Source organism: Diadema setosum, chromosome 11 (genome assembly GCF_964275005.1).
Source record: "Diadema setosum chromosome 11, eeDiaSeto1, whole genome shotgun sequence".
Classification (NCBI taxonomy): domain Eukaryota; kingdom Metazoa; phylum Echinodermata; class Echinoidea; order Diadematoida; family Diadematidae; genus Diadema; species Diadema setosum.
The window spans coordinates 39,341,270-39,363,294 of record NC_092695.1 but is presented as its reverse complement, the minus strand read 5'-3'; the positions used below and the strand labels follow the sequence as shown (position 1 = coordinate 39,363,294).

The following is a 22,025-nucleotide window of genomic DNA, read 5'->3' as shown; positions in this document are numbered from 1 at the left end:
CATACCCTCCTATCAGACTAGAGACTTCTTGTGTGGATGTATGACATATTGATTTACACTTCGTATGGATGAAGAACGTTTTTTATATGTCTGAAATTCTTGTATATTGAGATGTCGTATGTATACTGTAAAAGCTGTTATATTTTCACGAGGGTGTAATTTTTCATGAATTTCGTGAACCACTGTTGAACCTCAAATTTATCAGCACTTGAAAAATATTACGAATGGAAACTAGAGCATGGTTGGCCATGCGTTCAGTAAAAACTGATGCATGGTTTGCGGGCTCTCGACTACGGCAAGCCAAAAGGAAATGCATCCAGTAAATTTGTAATCGAGTAACATGATAGAAAAATGGGTTCTTGGCAAGAAAATTACCCATTCTATAAAACAGATGACGCACATGTCTTTTCGTGCGTCAGTCGGAATATAGTGTGCATGCGCGGTAACTATTGAATTTAGCCTAAATAAATTGTAGATGGATATATTATGTAGATGGGTGGTTGGATGTATGTACTCAATGGATCCGAAAAAGCGCCAGAATATTGATTGTTTTGGAGACCTAGAGGTAGAAGTACTCCTTGTCAGACTTTATGAGAATCTGCTTGTTTCATTAAGCATTCCATAGTTACCTTACACACACAATTCCGACTGACACACTCAGACCTGTGCGTCATTTGTATACTGTGTATGTCATACATTCAAATGGATAGTTCGTGTGTATACTGTAGGACCTAATTAACTTGTGTAACCACAGTGTGCCAGTGATAACGTATGGCATTCATCATCTAAAGTGAACCATAATGCATGATAATATATGTTGTGTGCACAGTAAAATGATATGCCTACTAGTACTACTGTACATTTATTTTCATGTATGGAAAGGCAGAATCAAATTTTGTCTTTTTTGTGAATTGGATGAAGACATACCAGTAATTAGATGTACAGCATGATTTTGAGACCCTGTGAATATGTTTTGTAGCCAGTTAAAGTGCGAAAAACCCGATACTGATACAGGTACATATAGGGAGCAAATTTGAGAACTTTAAAATAAAGACATGTAGTGCAGTATTTTGTGTCTTGTCTATATATTCACAATTAAATTCCAGTTGCATCTACAAATCTGAAATCTAGAGAATAAAACTGCTGTGTAAGATATGGCATGTGTAAGATATGGCATGTGCAATATGCATGCAAGTCTAAACAGGAAGCTTGTAAATTTAGCTATGAAATATCACTCCAAGGAAGACTATTTTCTCTCTCTCTCTCTCTCTCTCTCCCTCTCTCTCTCACAGTGAGCATACATAGAATGGATGTGTAGCATTAGAAGGGTTTTGCATATGTCTTTCAGTCTTGTTAGGAACATGCTTAGAGTGTTGATAGGATTTTAGGGTGGCGTGTTGAAAGTCTTAATTGAGATCAAGATGGAGTGAACAGTAGGCTGTCTGCCCCAGTGAGCAGAGTTCCTCTTGTTTTCAGACTGGAGCAGGATAATCCATGGAGCTCTGCAAAGCTTCAAAGCATGACTGTCCAAGTCTAATAGATTGGGCATTTTAAGGAACCTGGTGAACAGTACGCTGCGTTAAGACTTACAGCATATGGCAGTGCAACAATTAATCTCCATTGTATGAGGAGAAAAGTTGCAATATTCATTAAACATGATAAAAGACTAAAGTCAACTTTAATCTTGCAGTACAACATCCTCCTAGAGTCTCAAAGTGACTTCTAAGATCAGGCCATTGTGACATTACCTACCCACAAAATTTGCCTGCAAAAGAAACTTATATTCTTTTCGAGAACTTTGCCCAGTTAATATCTAGGTCATTTAAGAATGTTTACACACATCCCACTTTTAGATATCTGAAGTCCATATTGTCAGACAAATTTATGAAAATTGATATTTCTTGTCCTTCATGTGTACCAGGAACTGAGAAGTATCATGAGGTAAAATCATCGGTTCAAACTATTACCACTCATATATGTTTACCTAATGAAATTTTGTTATTGTGAGATAAATTTTGGACCCCAAAACAAAATTGTGCATAGGCCTATATAACAAGGAAGAAATCACACACCATGTCAAAGCCAACAAACTACTGTAGAATAACCATTTTTTCATTACCGGTGCTTAAATGACATCTAGCATGCTTTGGTAATGAGTGAAGGTTGATATGATCATCTTGAGTGTGGTTGTTGTTGTTCTATTTTATATGATGATTTTTATTTTCTGTTCATCACCTCAGACACTTGACAGGCTCTGTTTCTTTCCATTTTTTTTTCCACAGGGAGAAGAAGGTGATTGGTTGGAGAGTCCCTTTCTTACAGCAGCCACTTCCTTGTCTGATATCCGAAGACAGAGGGATGCCAAGAGGGAGGAGGAGAAGGAGAAGGATAAAAGTCTCTCATCCTTTGACAATGTGAGTTTAACCCTTCCTGTCAGACGGTAGAAAAATCTCTCATAATCATATTAATGAATTGTAATCATGCTTTGAGTTACAGCCCTTTTAAATTCTTGAATGTGAAAAATAGTCTCATGAGACTACAGAACAATCTCTCTTTTCGGTCAAATTGAAACGCATTTGTAGTTCAGTTTTGAGTTACCGAACTCACAAATGAATGAAAATGTCCAGATGATTGCAAATTCTCTCCTGAATTCATGTTTATGAACTTGGTTGTAATCTTGATTTGAGTTTTGGAGGTGCATATTTCCTTTCCTGGCAATCAAACTAGCAAAGCTCGCTCTAGCTAGTGCAACACAGGCAGATTACATTTCACGTGGTCAATTGGCAGAAGTAAACAAACGTTCAAGCTACTGTCTGCCTCAATCATGTTTTGGAGCTCAAGCCTTTCAGACAGGAAGTATGCACCACGAAACAAGCAAATACAGTTTTGGAAAAAAAAAAAAAAAACCTCTGGACCTTGATTTGCCAATCACCCTGAATTCAATGTTTGTTTTATTCTGCCCTCTTTGCTCTTCTTTTTTTATGCCTCCACCATGAAGTGGTGCCGGAGGCATTATGTTTTCAGGTTGTCCGTCTGTCCGTCCGTCCGTCCGTCCGTCAGCATTTGTTTACGCGATAACTTGGGTAATATTGACTGGAATTTTACCAAACTTGGTCCAAGTATAAAGCATGATGGAGCAATTACTATATTAGTTTTGTGTGTAATTGGCTGAAGGCCAAAGGTCAAAGGTCAAGGTCAAATCATGAAATTGTATCCGTTTATGCGATAACTCGAGACTGGAACAAGCAAATTTCACCAAACCTTGTCCAAGGATGATGTGTGATGGGACAATTACTTAATAAGTTTTTGAGTGAAATCAGACAGAGGTCAAAGGTCAAAGATCAAGGTCAAATCCTAAAATTTCTGTTTACGTGATAACTCAAAACTGGATGAAGCAACTTTCACCAAACTTGGTCCAAGGATGATGTATGATGGGGCAATTAGTTGAGTAGGTTTTTAGTGAAATTGACAAGAGGTCAAAGGTCAAAAAGTCAAGGTCAAATGCTAAAATGTTGCTCTTTCCCAAATATCTCTATGCAATGCCGAAAGGTATTTTCTTGAAACCTAGCATAGACATATACTAGTGTGTAAAGATCCTCCAGAGAGAGTTTCAAGTCATAAGGTCTAAGGTCAAAAGGTCAAATGTCAAGTGAAAATGTTTGTTACGATTTTACTTTTCTTGCAAATGGTTCAATAAAGCTTCATGTAACTTGGTACATATGCATGTACCAACTGGCAGGGATTATCTAGGGAATTTAGGGGTCATGGGTCCATAGTCAGAGGTCAAGGACAACTCCTCAAAAATTCACTCTTTTCCTCATAGTATATGCAATGCTTGTAGGATTATTTTTTAAAACTAAATATGTACATGTATTACCTAATGGAGATTCTCTTGGAAATTTCCTACCAGAAGGTCAAGGTCAAATATTAAGGGTCAAAGGCCAGACTAGAATGCAAGGGGAAAAAAAATTATATTCTATACTGTAATTACACTTTTTCTTCATACCTTGAAAATTACTCAATGCATAAACATGTAAAAGGGTCGGTCAAAAGTCAATTAAAATCCCCAATTTCCCAAATATCTGCACTCTTAGACAATTATAGCAAACCTAGTTCAAGGAAAGTGAAAATTCAAGACATTTCTGACAAACATGCATTTCAATATTTTGCCAGTTATGTGAAACTGTCATCACACATTGTGAAGACATTGTACTATACACCTATTGGGAGAATCATGCATTATGGCAGAGGCATACCAGTCGCCATAACGACATTTCTAGTTTCTTGTAAGTCCTTGATAATTTTTCCTTTTTCATATGATATGTATAAATGCTGTTTAGAAAAATATTCTACAGTCGTGATAACAGTGATTTGCTATCAGACACACAAAATATCTCAATTACAATTGCAATTCTTGTAATAGAGATTATATTCATTATTACACGAAAGATCTTCTGCTGTCTGATTGGGGGGGGGGGGGGTAGAAGAGTCCCAGCTTGTTTGCAGCCATATTTGTGTTTGTAAGATGATGACATCTTCATTTCATGAAAATTGCATGACCCAGAGCCTTCACCAGCAATCAGGTTTGGCTATATGAAAACAGCAAATTCCTCTTTCTTTTACAAATATTTGACTATTGATTTTTTTGGGGGGTATTGTTTGAAAATTTTGCATGATGAAAGAAAAAAAATCATTATCTCTTCAATCATATGAGAGATTTGAAATGTGTGTCATCCTATGTTCCCATGTGACTTAAACCTTGCATCTTATACCATGTCCTCATTTCATTGTATGTCACAAGATACAAGCCATGTTTCTCTTGTGACGAAATGCACTCATTCAGTTTTCCTAGAGACTCCAACTCTCCCGTTTTCGACAGGAGATCTCCCGCCGAAAGCCCATATTTGCAAAATCTCCCGTTCTCCTGCTTGAGATTTAATTTCTCCCACCCTGGCTATGTGTCTCCCGCTTGAAATGATTTCTTACTTAATATCATTGTATGTTGAAAAACAAGCCTTTGGTAGCACGAGAGAGCATCTAGAACCCCAAAAACTAGAAACCCAAAAACTGGACCCCGCCTGCAAGACACTTCTCGCTTTGCTCTCATGTAAAGCGCACATCAAATTGGAGTCTCCCGTTTGCTAGGGGTTTCAGGTTGGAGAATCTCCCGATCAGAAGGTGCTTGGGGTTGGAGTCTCTGTTTTCCTATTGTCTAAATGAAAGTGCCTCATTGCCATTCGTGATTTGTTAGAATGATTATTAAGCCATGAAAAGCATTCTTATGCATCTTGCAAAGTATCGACTTTCATCCATTTTTTTTTTTTACAAATCTTGGATGAATGCATGTCATTTTTTTTCTCTGAAATGTCATACTTGTCATGGTGCTTTTAAAGATAATAAAAAGTTTTGGTACCTCAAAAGTTTCCCTGAATTTCTGTGTTTCAGGTTAAAGTACCTTTCATAAAACTAACACTGTGAGACTTACTCGCCCCAAAGTGCTCTCATTTCTTAGTAATCATGCAATTGACTGCGACCAGCAGCCCCATACGCATAGCGTAATGGGGCTTCGCATTGTAGCATTCAGGATCATGACAGATTTATTATCGCGGATAAATATCAGCTTACAATCCAAAAAATTCTTCAATTTGAAGACTTACCAATTAAGTTGAAGTCTTGAAAACAGGCTTCGGGCAACGTTTGGTTCTGCCAATAGTCCCTTTCTGTTCGAATTGATGACTGAATGTGACTCTGTCGAGAGGACCTTGGGAGAGCTACATACACTGCTTACTACGGCCAGCGCATACGCACACATCACATGCGAACAAATTTCAAATCCATGAACGGATAAGATGTTTGTGTGCGCATGCGCTGGCCGTCAATTCAGTGTAGCTCTCCCAAGGTCCTCTCGACCGAGTTACATTCAGTCATCAATTCGAACAGAAAGGGACTATTGGCAAAACCAAGCCTGTTTTCAATACTTCAACTTAACTGGTAAGTCTTCAAATTGAAGAAATTTTTGGATTTTAAGTTGATATTTATCCGCGATACTAAATCTGTCATGATCCTGTAAGCTACAATGCGAAGCCCCATTTAGCTCTGCGTATGGGGCTGCTGGTTGCAGTTAGCTACTCAGTATGCATATGGGGCTGCACGCTGCTGGTCGCAGTTATCATGCAATGATGGTTTCGTACAATACGTATACTACCTCGCCGCCGTACGGCGGCGGCTCTGGTACGAAACCATTATGGCTTGATTACTAAGACATGAGAGCACTTTGGGGCGAGTAAGTCTCACAGTGTTAGTTATATGAAAGGTACTTTAACCTGAAACACAAACTAAGACAAGGAAATTCAGGGGAACTTTTGAGGTAATACCAAAACTTTATATTATCTTTAAAGTAGTAGTACTGAGTAGGTTTCATTGCCTTCACAGTATTTATTTCTTCAATTTAACACTGAAAGGATATCCAATGAACTATTCACCTATCTCATAGGAACATACACAACATAACAATACATCATACATGTGTGTAATTTTCTTTACCACAGGGAGAAGTTGACATTTGATTTAATGCTAGCCTTGTCAGGGATAGATGTAACCATATAGTATATACAAGGTAGCTTGTGCCATGTCCTAAATGAAAGAAACCTAGAAGGGGTTTCATGTAGGTAAGTTAACAGGCTGTATGATGACTGTCGCCATACTGTTTTGTCCTTTTAGTTTTAAAAAAACGTGTGCCTTTATTGAATGATTGAACTATATCTGACATTCCAGCCTGGACAGTCGGCAAGAGAGCTCAACCCATTCTGGAAGGATGGTGGCACAGGTCTGCCAGAGGAGAGAGGGAGTTTACAGGGAAGACCAGACCCTGTGGTCAGGAAGGTTGGACCAGGAGTGGACGGTGGGGTCACCTGGCTCAAAAAGTCCTACCAGCGGGCAGTTGAGCAGGCCAGAGACAGTGGGAGATCACTGGAAGATGTCATAGCAGAGAGATGGGGGGTGAGTCAAGGAATCTGATCTGTTTTTTCCTGTGCGTGGTAGACTAGACCACATCATTTCAGTTATGAGGAGGTAAATTTATCTTGTAGGCCAGTTTTTGTTTTAATATCTTCAGATGTCAAATGTGCTATGGTCTTTGTAAAAATTTGTTGATTTTGAATACATTATCATATATACCAGCACTGAGGATATATGAATAAAATAACTTATACAATAGTCTTAGGATATGTTTTCTTGCATTGTTGACTCATTGCTGCTGTTACTAATTGATCAATAAAGGAATATAGAAAAGAAACAAAAAAAAAACAAACAACTAACTGCTTATCCAATAGTGGTAAACCAGTGGAGTAAAATGGTGTCAAAAGGGGCCTGAGCTTTAGATCCTAGCAGGTTTTATTTTCATTTTTCTCAGAGGCATTGAATCTGCTAGCATCAAAATCTTAGGCCCATTTTCCCTTCAATTTCATCGAGAAATACATTGTAAAGATGATAGGATTCATTCACAATTTGTCTCCATATATTCATTTTAAACAAGCTGCAGAGTAACTGCTGCATGAATAAGAATTCACTTTTCTCAGATTAAGTATCATCTACAATTGTGTATGTTTTCTCATCTTTGCAGCCTTCTCAAAATATAGATTTAGGAAATTGTATAGGCTACACCGTGTTTTATCCATATAAATCCTCTTGCAATTTGCGTGACAGTTTTTATGGTTTCCCTGCAGTTTGTGCTTTACAGTCAACCAGACTATGGATTGTGATTTTTGCCATGTCACCGGATTACTCTGTTTGTTTGTGATTTGATTACAGTCTCGAGAGGAGTATGAACGGCTCTTAGCAGAAGCAGAAGCTGTCACTAGGGGTGGCGTTGGATCCCAGTCAAGAATGAGGGGACCCAGGGGGCCAACAGGACCCCCGCCTCCTGGATGGAAGAAAGGAAGAAAAGAGGATGATAGCAGGGAACATGGGTACAATGAGAAGGAGGAAAGGAAAAGTAGGACATATGACCGAGACAGTGATAGAAGACCATCTGAACATACAAGAGTTAGTAGGAAAGATAGACGTTGGAATGACAAAGACCACAGATATGACTCAAGAGAGAAGCGAAGTTATGACTCCAGGGAAATATCTCAAAGGGGTTTTATGAAACCAGAAGACAGAGACAGGGACATGTCATCAAGATTTAAGAGACCTGAGGATGGAGACAGACATGAGTCAAGACGAAGCAGGCCTGAGACATCCACAAGAGATGAGCAAAGGAGGGATGAGTTCCCTAGCTGGAGGAAAAGTGGCTTCAAGAAACCAGGAGATGATGACTCGTCCTCATCAAGGTCCTTTTCCTACCAGTCCAGAGGAGGTCAATCATCATCCTCAGGTTCCTCTGGTGGCTGGAGGAAGACTGGCTTTAAGAAACCAGGAGATGATGAAGGCAGGACATCGTCTAGAGAAAGGTCTTCCACAGCTCACACAGCTTCAACATCATCCTCTATGGGCAGGTGGAAGAAGTCCGCCCCAGACAGACCAGAAGCAGATACAGACAGTGATGAGGAAATGTCAGTTTCCCAGGAAGAGTCACTTCAGAGATCAAGAGGGAGAGATGCTGAACGTGATGACTCTAGGAGTAACTCTGATACAGTCCGAGCTTCATCATCCATGTCACAAGACTCTAAGAGGGCTGGTAAGGGAGCGGAGATGGAGACACAGCGTAGTCCCAGCCCCGTCAAACTCCTCTCCGACACTGAAATGAATCAACTCGGAGCTAAGATTGTCAAAGCTGAAATCATGGGCAATGAGGTAAGACTTCCATTCAAAATACACCTTGCATTCATGTGACCATGCCATTGATCCAGAGCAGTCTCTGTATTCATCAAGATGCATCTGTCAGTTTGGGCAATCCTAGATTTGCAAGCTCTGTTACATATTTAGCACGACTTGCTTTGAGTGAATCCCAAGTGGGTTGAACCATTTTTGTCCTACCAATTATTACCATTATGCCATTTGTAGGTCTTCTGAGCCAATGCATACATTTCAATACTTTCCTCTGTGTGTTTTTTCAGTCAATACTATGTACTGTATAGGCTGTTATATTCACGAGGGTATAATTTTCACGAATTTGGCAAATCACAGTTGGATCATGAAATAAAAAACACACGAAAATGACTCCATGCACTTGGGAGATAGTGCATTTTATGTGAGCATTGATGTCAATTTGCGAAAACATCTATGGCCTCCTCATTCGCAAAACATAACAGCGTATACAGTATCTATCAATCCTTGTTATGGTTGCTTCCCCAAGACCCTGGTCCAGAAGCTGAAGTCCCAGATGGAGTCTGCACGTCAGGCCAGGATCTCACACAAGACCAAACTACTGGAGGCCAAGGATGCAGGGTCAGCTCAGAAACGGTCTCAAGATAGCAGGAAGGCTGAGGAGGAGGAGGTCATTCTGACCAGGACTGACCGCAGTGGACAGAGCTGGCCGTTGGCTGAACAAACAGCTATCCCTGACAGTGGCAATAAGAGGAGGAAGAAGAATGTGAGTTAAATAGGATGACACCTCATGCATCAAGATCAAATTAAAAAAAAAAATGAAAATACCTACATAGCTCCTCCTCAGTTGGGGGTGGGGATGGAATAGACATTCGATTGCTCACAACTTTTGTGGAATTTGATGTGCGTGTACTTTTTTTTTAATATTCACATGACTGTCTTTCAAATCAAGTAGGCTTGCCTGCATGAAGGAAAAGTTGCCATGGAGAGACCGTTCAAAATGCCTTTGTACATATTTTCAATCAAAACCAACTGTTTCATTGCTGCTATTAATCTATATCTAGTTGTGGGCACATTGTTATACCTCATGCCTTTACCTGTATGTGTTACAGTAAAAAAAGTTCTCCTTTTTTTATTTAAGGTGATTGCCAATTGCCTATGTTGTTTGACTATAAATAGCCAAGAACAGGAACATAGACATATATTTGATACAGTTGTGTTCAAAGGATAATTGAAATATATTGCAAATTAAAACAAGATAAACCTTTTGTAGCTCATCCAAAGGTTTTTCAAGAAAGAAGTTGCAATAATTTTTACTGCTTACTTAAAGGCAGCATCTCATGATATGGTTTTCCTGCAGATCGTAACCCATGACAAGGATGGTGAAAGGGAGCGCTATTTTGCTGATGATGATGACGTGGACCTTGAGACTATGGTTAGGAAGGAGAGAATGGGGTCAGCTGATGACCATAACAGACTCCTGAACAAAGTAGCAAGCAAGGTGAGCAAGTCACGGGTGATGTTTGATTTCTCTCAGCTGATTTGTGTGTAATTATGTGAAGAAAAGCTTACAAATTTGGATGAGATGGTAGCAATCCTCAGTTTTCGGATAAAGTGTGAAAATTATGTGAACAGCAGTGGTGCTGGTACTAACATGCATGCCACTATTTGCACTAGCATTAACTACTAAGACTTGGCCCATTCTCTGTGGTACTGTGCCCAGACATCACTGTTTATTCATATACCAGCTTCATGTTAGCTCTGCTGTCGCTGCATGACTTTTCTTTGTCATGATATCTAAATCTCACGATTGTCAAATGGCTTTGTATTGGTCGCTCTTTCTCAATTGTATGTATACATGGCTATAGCTGGGGTCATACCATCCTCATGTAAGTTTAAAAGAAAAGCGAGAATATAACTAGATTAAGGTCTGTTTCAATGTTCATGATGAATTTCACCTCTTCTAGGGTTACCCTCTGTTCGCAGTTTGTTGTACATAATGTTGCATTGTGGGTAAAAACAAAATGACTAGATGTGATTTTCAGAAACAATTTACTGTTTGATGTTCATTTTGTCTGGAGCAGAAGCTGATGATGCTGGACTCAGAGTTTAACACATTAGACGAGATGTTTGTGTCGTCCGCTGCCAAGGGAGAGTCTCGGTCAAGGACTGAGGAGCGAGAGAGGTCAAAGGCCATCGCTGAGCATCAGCGCACCGTGTCAGCCCTGTCAAAGTGCCCTTTCTGTCTGGAGAGCCCTGAGATGAAGAAACACCTGATTGTTGCACTAGGATTAAAGGTAGGCACCCAGCATACTCTTGCTTCATTTTGGTTTTCATGTCATGGATACTTGTGTTAAATCAACTAATCACTGCTAACTCTATAGGGCGACTGTTCATACACAAATAAAGCATTTATGGTAAATTTTTTATGGTAAATGATTGTCATCTTATTGTCAATCTCTATTTTCTTCCTTCAACTGCATCTTGCACTCTCACCTGCAACTGCACTGCACTCACCTTCCTCCAAGAGAGTTGTGTCGTTGGATAGTCATTTTATGAGGCCTCCATCCATTTCAAGCTTAATCGCTTATGATGGTGGTCTCCTGCATTCAGTGTTCTCTGTTGTTTACTGAAAAATACTGTATATATCTTATTTTATGTTTCTGTGTATCTACATTGCAATCACCTATGTGTATCTATTTATGTACTGCTATCGATTTATTTCACTGCCCTTCTTATTCTTTGTCTTTGTACTTTTTGAAGTTTGTATTCAAATTGTATCTGATTGAATGCAGAAATAAAAACAAACAAACAAACACAAATAAAGCACGTAATACAGGGCATTAGTAAGAATTATACATGTGATTGTAACTTTGCATCGGTCCAAAAACATATGTGGAAAAGCTGAGTGTGTTTTGGACTGTGCAAAGGTTGCAGAGGGTCAATGATTTTATTTGAACAACCAAATGATCACTAGGCCTATTGTTGAAACAAATTTTGATACATTCAAGTTCATTTTACATAGTTGAAACTAGCTTCTAAGAAATAAACACATCGACTCTGAAGGCCTGTCATGAGCTTGACAAGACTAGTTTGTAACATCCAAAATGACATGCAATAAGTTAAATATTGACAGACAATGGTATAGGAGAAGTGTTGTCATTCCATCATCTGGTTTGTTTACAGGCATACCTGTGTGTTCCCCAGTCTCGCTGTATGTCAGAGGGCCAATGCTACATAGTTCCTATGCAGCACACAGTGGCCAGCACAGCTGTAGATGAGGATGTGTGGGCAGAGATTCAGGTAAGGAAATTCATTGCCTGTATTACACAGGAAAGTCTTGAATACAAAGATGTTATTGAGACCTCTTACTTATGGGAAGGTGCATTGCTTTCCATTTGGACTAATTGTTAGGCAATGATGTAATCTCTTCACCTATTTTGCTATGTGGTTGTGATCAAAATCACTTTGTTGCATGAATGTAAGAATCATTCAGGTTCCTGTCTTATCTTGTGTCCAATGTAGAATGCAAGTTCTCCCATATTATTGGTTAGATTTCACGGTACTAGCTAATGTTAATAACTGAGATATGATCTGGCTTTTAATTTTTATACTCTGATCTTCATTCTGATTTAATAATACTGTACATTTATAATGCGCCGTATCTATCATTACTGATACTCTCGGCACATGAGATCCTGTATAATTCAATGTCTTCAACTATTTCAATGTCTTCCTGCAGATATTCCGTAAAGGTCTGACCAAGATGTTTGAAGACCATGACATGGACGCCATATTCCTTGAGACCTGTATGAATCCAAAGAAACAGAGACACATGTGTATTGAGTGTATTGCAGTGCCTAGGGAGCTGGGAGAGATGGGTCCTATCTACTTCAAGGTGATGACATTTCAAACATATTTCTTCAATTCACGAATTCTTGCATCAAGTTGTTTTTATAGCATCTGGTTGACATATTGCCCTTTAGTGATATAAGTAAGCACTGATAATTCAGTGTTGTAGTGTTAGCCATAATAAAAAACAATCATGGGCAGAAGCTCTGTAGTCTAATGGATACAACGCCTATGTAGTAATTGAGAGATTGTTCATTTGAGTCCAACTTAAGTGTGTATGCCCATGATTTGTTATGGGTACTAATAGAACACTGAATAGTCTAAAGTTTTTGTAGGTTGATGAAAGCCAAGTTATCTGTCAATTGCAATAAATGTATTTTTTTTTTGCATGATATTTACCTCACATGAGATATTTACATGTTTATTATGTATATACTAAAAGCAATCATGTATGATAATTGTATGTTGTATTTTAAACAGCCCTTACAATATATTAAGTAGCATATGTTATGTTCTTTTGTCAATGCAGAAAGCCATCATGGAGTCTGAGTCAGAGTGGTCCCAAAACAAGAAGCTTGTGGACACCAGGAAGAAAGGCATTAGGAGCTCCATTCCTAGGGGATTCCCTTACTTCAGTGTAGACTTTGGTCTAGATGGAGGCTTTGCTCACGTTATAGAAGATGAGCAGACTTTCCCTCACTACTTTGGAAAGGTAGGTGCACATTTTACAGAGATGTGAGCAAAATTGGTTCCTTAATATCCTCCACAGTGAAAGTGAGTGCTAAAGCTAGAAAATGGATGATTACTTTTATTGGTGTGAATGGATGTAAGGTTTGATTCTTTAGGAATTGAGATTGTAGCACAAGTTCTGAATCCTGTCAAATGATATTGCTTCCTGTCTTGGCAAAGCTTGGGAAGAGAGTATGGTAGAAATGCTGCATATGTAAGGATGTGAAGATTATTTCCGGGTCTTCTGCAATCACAAACTTTTATTGTTGCTGAGTTGTTGTTTTTTTTTTTTTGCTTGTTTTGTTTTGTTTTTGTTTTTGTTTTTTAGCTGTTCTGTTTGGACAGTAACAGCAGTAATTTAAATGTGTTTGATCTGCAGTTAAATCCCTTTTGGTCAAGGTTGGAAGATAATGGATTGTTCACTTTTTTTACATTGTTGTTTGCATCAGCTTTGTTTAAACTCTATCACATTATTAAGGGGGAAAAGAAACACATGTTTTACCTGTATACAGTTTTCTTGGCTCTTTTAAATCGCATGGTGTGGATGAGCTGCCACTTTGTCTTTGTATAACTGATTTGTCCCTAACATCAAAGCATTTATACTTCATTGTGACAATTGTACAATTGTATCTCAATGTATCGTAAAATGCCATTGTTCAGAATGCAATTTTAATGCTTCCCTATCCCAGTACGTAGTGTATATGTAAATGAAACCATGTTATATGCTTGCAAAGTTCTCATTATTGATAAGATGGTCACTGCAGAAGAGGATTAACCCTAAAAAGATTGGGCTATTTTGGTAGCTCGAAAGACTGGGGGGGCATAAAGGGCCCCCCCTTAAGATCTCGGCCGTGGATCGCGCGATCGCCGCGGAAATTTGCACAATGGTAGTGTGCGATGTAATCTACAAGATCGTATATCTAAATTTTACAAAATAGTCTTCTTTTATTTTATTTTGATTAATTATGCTAATCTATGCGAGAAATCAGACTCTTTCATCTAAATCAGTAAATAAAGCTCCAAAAGTGCTCATTTTTGGTCTAATTATTCTTTGTGGCATTCTTAGCAAATGTACCTGAAAAAAAGTTCGGTATCAAAATTAATTCTTATTCATTTTATTGTTTTATGAATTTCTTATGTATTTCTTGGTTTTTTTGACCTTTTGTTTTTGTTTTTTTTTTAACAAAATTTGTGGCAGACACTTTTTGAAGCATAATACTCCTAAAACAAATTAGTTTTAGCCATTGAGAGTAAAAATAAGAACCATGTGAAAAAACTCAAGGCCCCCCCCCCCCAGTCTTTTTAGGGTTAAGCAGCAAGATCCAATCAAGAAACAGAGAGGGACAATAGATATTCACTTGGTCCTTGTCTTGAGTGATTTTAATCTCCTCACATGGCACAAGGTTCAATCTTGATACTACAGTGGACTCCAGTTATAACAAAGTACTCGGGACCGGCAGCTTTCTTTCATTATATCGAAATCTCATTATAATTGAATAAATAAACAATTAAAAAAAAACATATAGCTGATAATGTTAGAGCCTAAATTTTGTACTTCGGTGTAACTGGAATTTCGTTATAACCGTGTTCATTATAACGGGAGTGCCCTGTATTTGCTGACTTGAATTTGTCTCCTGTACTAGTCCCTGAAGGGGAGTATAAGATACCTGTCTGTAACATGTGACTTGCTGTATTACTGTAGCCCGATCAGACTTCACTCACCATGTATTCACCACTTGGGCTTTCTTTGATCCCTGGACAGGAGGTGATAGGAGGCCTGCTGGATGTGGAGCCTCGTCTGTGGCGCCACCCTCCCAAAGAAAACTTTGAAGACCAAACTAAACGGGTACTGCAACTTACCCAGTGGTGGAAGCCCTTTGACTGGACCCAGAAAATTGACAGAGAAAAGAGCTGATCTACCATCTATTCACATTACAAAGTCATGCCAGCCTAAGTGATTCTAGGAGCTGATGTAGGACTTTTGTGACAAACAAAGCAGGCAGAATTGCTGCACAGACGGTTGTAACCTTACATGCATCTTGAGATACAGAGAAACCTCCTCATATCGATCTCTCGTATTACAAGGAACCACTGTCAACGAGATGATCGAGTCTGTTCTATTTTCCTTTGATTGTAATTCTACAGCAGCATGACTCAGTTATATCCAGCTCTGTTATAAAAAGATTCCTGTTATAATAAGGATACGTTGATGCATTGTGATATAGGAAAGCGTAAGCAATCTGATCGGATAATACGAGCCTCCATTACTTGACCTGCCGCTTTCAAACATGCAACAAACAAAACATTAAAGATCTGAATTCACTCTATCCATTTCCTTTTCCCATTCTGCAGCTGTACTGAACACCTAGTGTGTTTTAAGTGCATACATTCAGGTACATTGTATACATATGTGTGCATATAGTTGGGTAAAATGTCTGTCAGAGGGAGATAATGGCCACACACAGGTACTAGAGACCCCTTCAACCCCTTTTTCTTTTCTTTTTTTCCTTTGTCATATCAGTTCACAAATGATCATTCCTTTTATTCTTTCTTAATAATAATTATCCTGAGCTCATTTCCAACGACAAGGTTTTTATGGATAACAGCCAAAAGAATTAGTCATACCCTCACCACATGTGTTATTGCTGTTCACTTTATGCTGCACATGCCAAACTCACATGCACTTTCTCTGCTTAGTGTGTAATGAAATGGGATCTGCCCCACATTATGTGTGCATGCATTGTGTGCAAGATACATGTATGTGCCTGGTCATGAATCCTGAAGCATAATTTGGAAAATTTATTATTTTCCCCTTGTTATGTCAATCAAGTTGTAAGGAACAGAACAAAGCCAGCAAGGAGAATACTTGACAGTCTTACAAGTACAATGTATAATCCTCAATCTCATACTTGTAAAATCTTCAGTGCTTATTTACGTCGATGTAGGGCAATTTGTCAATCAGTTGCAATGAAAACACCTCGATGGAAGAATGTCATGAATTTGAATAGTAAAATCTTGTTTTGTATGGCCAGGTAAGCTCACTCTGTGGAGTGAATGTGCCAGGTGTGTTCTAAAAATTTACATCAGGAAATTTTGCAATGATGAAATCTCTTAGGGATAGTGTTATTATAAAGGTTTGGCCCAACAAAAATTTACAGATTTTTGTTTGTAATAAACTAATTGCACTCTGATTTTGAATCGCTGGATATATTGGATTGTTCAGAAGCGTGTGCAAGCATAATCATTTAACATTTATCCTGTAACATTTACTTTTTATGATGAAATTGTGTCAGTTTTGTTTAATGTTTGAATTTATACTGGTATTTCTTAATTAATTTCATTCTGTTGATATATATCTTTTTGACCATGCCAGGAGTTTGATGGCAGTTAATTACATCAGATGAGACACTGTGAACATATCACTACATGTGCAGTAAGGTTATGTCTTACAAGTATGTGGGTGATAGTGAAAACTCAGGGAAGTCAGAAGCTCTGATAATGCTCTTTGATGTCATATGACAGAAGAACATGAAAGGAGAAAAGGTTACATGGGTAAGCAGGTGTGCCACATTGATTTTCATAGTTATATGAGAGGCATGCCTTTTTCAAAAGCCCCAATTGTACTCTATTAGAGTAAAATCCAAGGGAAAAAAAAAACTACTTTCATTCTTTCTCAGCATTAATTGACAAGCTTGCTAATTGTACTAAGACATTCCTTGATCAAGGGGAATTTCGACCAGTTAAAAGTTAGTTTGATAACAACAGGTAAAGTTTGGCAAGCATATTGGTGAAAATTTGATCTAAATTTGAATCAAATGTAAGGAAGTAAGGAAGGAAGTCATATTTGAAAGATTCACTGATTTTTGCAAAACATTTCTTGAGTAGTTGATATGAATATGCAAATGAGTGAGCTGATGATGCCATCACCTCTCTTGTGTGTGTGTGTGTGTGTGTGTGTGTGTGTAAAAAAAAATAAAATTCATAAACATTCAATTTTCCTGCTATAGAAGTGCAAAACATAACATTTTTCTTGGCTGAATAACTTTAGATTATAATTAGTCATATTTGTTTGGGATTGGAGCATAATTGTGTTCAAACAAACAAAAAATGAAAATTCCACAATTTTGTGAACAGACTAGTATGCAAGTTGTGAAGCAATGACATCATCAACTCATTCATTTTCATAATGACTGTTCAAGAACTGTTTTGAGAAATAAGCAGAACTTCATAATTTCATAGCTTCCTTAATTTACATCCAATTTTGATCAGATTCCACTGTTTTGTTTATAAAATTTTACTCTTTCTTGTATCGAACTAACTTTTGACTGGTCAGGAATTCTACTTTAACAAAAGACACAAACAAACTTTGAAGCAGCTGTGCCCTGCCATGTGGGTAACCCCCGTCTGCGTGCGGTGGATACTCTATTCTGACTATGAGTTTGCTATCAGCTGGACAGGAGCAGGGAGATCAAGACCATGTGTTCTTTTTGTTTTGATTACCATATGTCTTCATATCATTGCCAATCTGCAAAAGGTACCAGGAATTGTGAATTTTAACACAAGTGTGAAAATAAAATGCCCTCAAAAGTAGACATTTTGATAAAATACATGTATGTACAATATTGTATCTGTTGTAAGGAAGAATAGATTTCTTTTCTCCATGATTTCCCAACCTTTTCCTTCCTCTCCTCTCTGCCATCCTTTGTGGTTCACCTTTTTCCTCCCTCAGACTTCCAAACCCTTTACCTAATGCTTGTTCTATTTTACATTATTCTTCAAAATTTCAAACAACACATACTTAATCTTTACCACTTATTCTGTAATGTTGTAAAAGCAACGATGACAAAATTAGTATAAAGTGAAACTCATATTGTTGCTGCCAAGATGCATGGTAAGAGTGAAATTACACAATGAAAAGTAAATTTTATACTGTGGTTTTCTGTGTGTGTGTTTGGACATTTTGCTCATGGCTTCAGGAGATTGCTGTAGCCATGCTTGTAATGACAGTAATTGCTTACTTATGTCAGTGAAACAATAAATTTCTGTCTACTTTACTTTTTCAGAAGAAAAAAATAGTGCCATGATGTTGTTTTAATTGTTGTGCCACTAGTCATAGAGATTCAATAGATTTTGACTTCCAATATATCATGAAATCACTGGATATCCTGAGGCATACAGCAATTCTGAAATAAAGAAGTATATGAGGACTTTGTGTTCAATATTTCAAGATTAGTGATATGAATTTGAAGCTCTTTACAAAGATATCCCTTAACCAATTTAAAAGAGTGAAAGAATTACAGTATATGTCATCTTTTCACTCTAAAGAATTCGTTATAACTGCTCTGCATGTATTTTCTTATCAGTGTCTGGTTACAAATCATATGAGTGCAAAGTTTCATGGAGGTAGAAAGAATACATTCACATGGATTAGATAATCAGCTTTGGTAATTTATACATAAGATATGATTTTTTATCAGGCACACAGAAAAATTAAAATTAACATCCTTCGTAACATATGATAGTCTGACATATATGAACACAAAGATATGGTCAATAGTTTTACACTGTTTTGCCGAAAAAGTGTAAAAATTGACTTGTACATGTGATTAGTCACCAATTTTTGGCTAGTGTAAATTTTGTGACACGTTTGTAAACATGTGAAATGAGTTTTCTTCAGGTTGATAAACTCATTGATGACTGCACAACAGATTTGTGTTTTAATGAACCCATCTGTCATCCTAATAATGTTAATATTAAATCTTGAGTACTAATGGCTGCTGACATGACCACCTCTACAGTATGCGTCATATATTTTGTGATGTGCAAATGGTGCAAGTTTTTGTGGAGCTGTCTCAAAAGTAATTAAGGTATTTCTGCATGCATTAATTGTTTTGTATAAAAATATTTTCATCTGAGAAATTCAAAATGTGAATTTTGCTGAAATTGTGGCCAACAACAATTATGTCTTTATTACAAGAGCATTAAAATCTATGCAGTGCATGGAGAGATTAAATGGCATGTATAGGATGAAAATTATGTAATTATGTAATCATTCAACTACATTTGGGATTCTTGGTGGGTTAATTCATTTTTTATTTATTTATTTTTCATTTTTTTGCACACGAATATATAACCATTTCCATATCATCAGCTTCTGGAGCCTGTTTCATATGGGTGTTAGTCGTACGTGCGCAAGGTAGAACTGGGACGTATATCATAATTCTTTTGAATTTGTTGTTAGGAGAATTAGAGTTGGGTTGATCACTGAATAGTCACGTCACGATCCGTGACATCTTCCATTACAGAATTAGGTTATAAGGGCAAATAGCAGTACTTTACCACAATCAGGTGGTCTGATAAATATGATCGTACATCTGCCAGGACGTACCACAGTGATTCATCAGGCTGCAATTCAATGTCAGAGAGCAGGGGTGTAAGATATTGTGATGCGTCATCAGGGCCACTCGAGGGAGCGCGAGCAATCGAGCGAGGGAGGATGTCGGAGGGGGTGTCCCAGGCCCATTACGTAAAGGAGCATATTTTAGCTTGTGTGAGCAAGGATCGAGGTACTAGGCAAGCCTAGTACCTCTTTGGCGTAAGGTACTCTAGGCCCAGCTTGTGCGACCTGGCAGGCATGCTGAATATAATATTCAGACTTATTTTCAGTTTAAAAAAAAAAAGAAATTCTCCGTAAATGTTATTTTTGGGGTGGTTGGAAAGCTTTTGTTTGTCTGCATCAGCTAAGTTATAGTTAATAACAGATGTTACAATGTCTATATCTGTTTAACATAGGCCCTGCAGTCTATGTAATTGCCAGTTTCATGCCTTCCAATCACGATGTATTTTATTTGATGTGATCAATTCAACTTTGGCTATACCAGATACACTTATTGTAGTGCTCATTGTATTTACATAATCGTGGCCTCGACGTTCCACTTGTATACCGCTGCATATTCTCAATGTACACTCCTCTGACTTGAATGCCGGGAGCGGATATCGCGCTTTCGACCTGTATCCATGATATCTATTTATTTCTCGGTCTTCGTTGATGTCACCCGGTGGCATAGGTCTATGATGCGTTTTATTGCAAATTGTGTACGTTTTGTCTGAAGACGGAAATATAAAACAGCAACAACACACATTTACACACACACACACACACACACGCCTTCAGCAGACTACGTGTAGGTCGTCTGTTGCCCGACTTGTAAAATACTAGTACGCAGATTTCGATCGCTTCGACACACCATCAGAATACATTACACACACGCTATACACAATACGTGCGTCACTATAACATCTGTCACCATTGCAAGTGCATTGGTGAAATATACGCATATACCCATACGACTCGATCAGCATGCATGGGATCTTGCGTGGGTACAAGTGTCGTATAAGAGAAGCGGGCATATGCGAACGGGGGCGAACCATTGCTTGCTTGCTGCATGTAGACCAGAAGTGAATGTGCAAGGCATCACCATCTATTCCTAATAGACAGTGCTTCTGATCTCTTCATGCTCACGAAGTCGCCTGTACATTATGCCTACTACTCCATCAAACGTCGATCTGTTGGTGAGTTGGCTGTGAAATGTTACCCAGCTGAAGTTAATTAATTAAAAACTCGTTTTAAGAGAAGTGCTGTGATTCCCGAAAGCCGGAGGCTTTGATAGGTGATTGTGTGTGCAAAGGAATCTATATGTTGAGAGAAGCACTACTTTTATGTTCGTGCTGATAATGAGTTGTGACGTTGGGATAGTGGCAAAATTATTATTAACTCAAGTCCCAATTGTGTGTAGGTCTCGTAGTCTATTCCTCCCATGAGGTTATGTGCTCAAGAATCGTCAATTTAAGCCCGGGATTTATTACGGGCTGCCGATCATATATCAGTGGCAGGTCTAGCATAACAAAGGGACGGCGATATATTACAGCTATTATACAATCTTATTGTGCACAGGTCCCGGGAGAGGGCAGCATGTTGTCATGTCGTGAGTGCATTAATTATGCAGCATATTATAATAGGCCTATACCACTTTTGTTTTTGAACTTCACTCACATGCCATGTTTACATTAATGCCTCATGGGCATGGATGGGGTATAGGCCTGTAGGGGACTGGGTCACACTTACACTCCATTGAATTGATATAATTATGTATGAGTACTAAATTCGGATTACTAAGTATTATTTATACAGATGGGGCCATTGCCATGGGGCATATATATATATATAATATATTCAAGTGCAATTTAAACAGTATCATGTATAAGAAACATATGTGTGTATCTAGGCCCTACTGGGATCTACTCACAGTACATGTACAAATCATGTATATCAGATCAGCATACATTAGTCATGACTATATCCTATTGAGACCATCCCTATAACATACACATTTCCCTCCTTTATCATGTGTTTGTCCAAAGGCTTTTAATACATTCAACTCCCCATTTTTGCTTTCCCTTTCCTGAAATTCTGCATGTCTCTATTTTAATTGTTTTTAATGCTCATTTTCAAATGCCATATAGAATACAATATCTTGTTTTCATATATAGCTATTCTTTCAATTGGTGTTATTTTTATAGGGGGCCTGTACTTATTGCATGTGCAATTCAGTGTGTTTAATTCATCATCCATGTGTTTTTAATGTTGATAAATAATTAACACTGTGCATGGGACCTTT

General features: G+C 38.0%; 1 protein-coding gene across 1 annotated transcript in view; it reads left to right on the top strand.

Moving 5' to 3' along the window:
- LOC140234658 (CWF19-like protein 2) overlaps positions 1–19,358 on the top strand; it is a 53,596-nt gene extending 34,238 nt beyond the window's left edge. The window contains exons 4-13 of the mRNA XM_072314691.1: positions 2,283–2,414; positions 6,775–6,999; positions 7,810–8,793; positions 9,296–9,532; positions 10,127–10,267; positions 10,851–11,063; positions 11,953–12,069; positions 12,509–12,664; positions 13,148–13,330; positions 15,110–19,358. Coding sequence (XP_072170792.1) covers positions 2,283–2,414; positions 6,775–6,999; positions 7,810–8,793; positions 9,296–9,532; positions 10,127–10,267; positions 10,851–11,063; positions 11,953–12,069; positions 12,509–12,664; positions 13,148–13,330; positions 15,110–15,262 — 2,541 coding nt within the window. The 3' untranslated portion in view covers positions 15,263–19,358. The remainder of the gene's footprint in view (positions 1–2,282; positions 2,415–6,774; positions 7,000–7,809; positions 8,794–9,295; positions 9,533–10,126; positions 10,268–10,850; positions 11,064–11,952; positions 12,070–12,508; positions 12,665–13,147; positions 13,331–15,109) is intronic.
- The last annotated feature ends 2,667 nt before the right edge of the window (positions 19,359–22,025 follow it).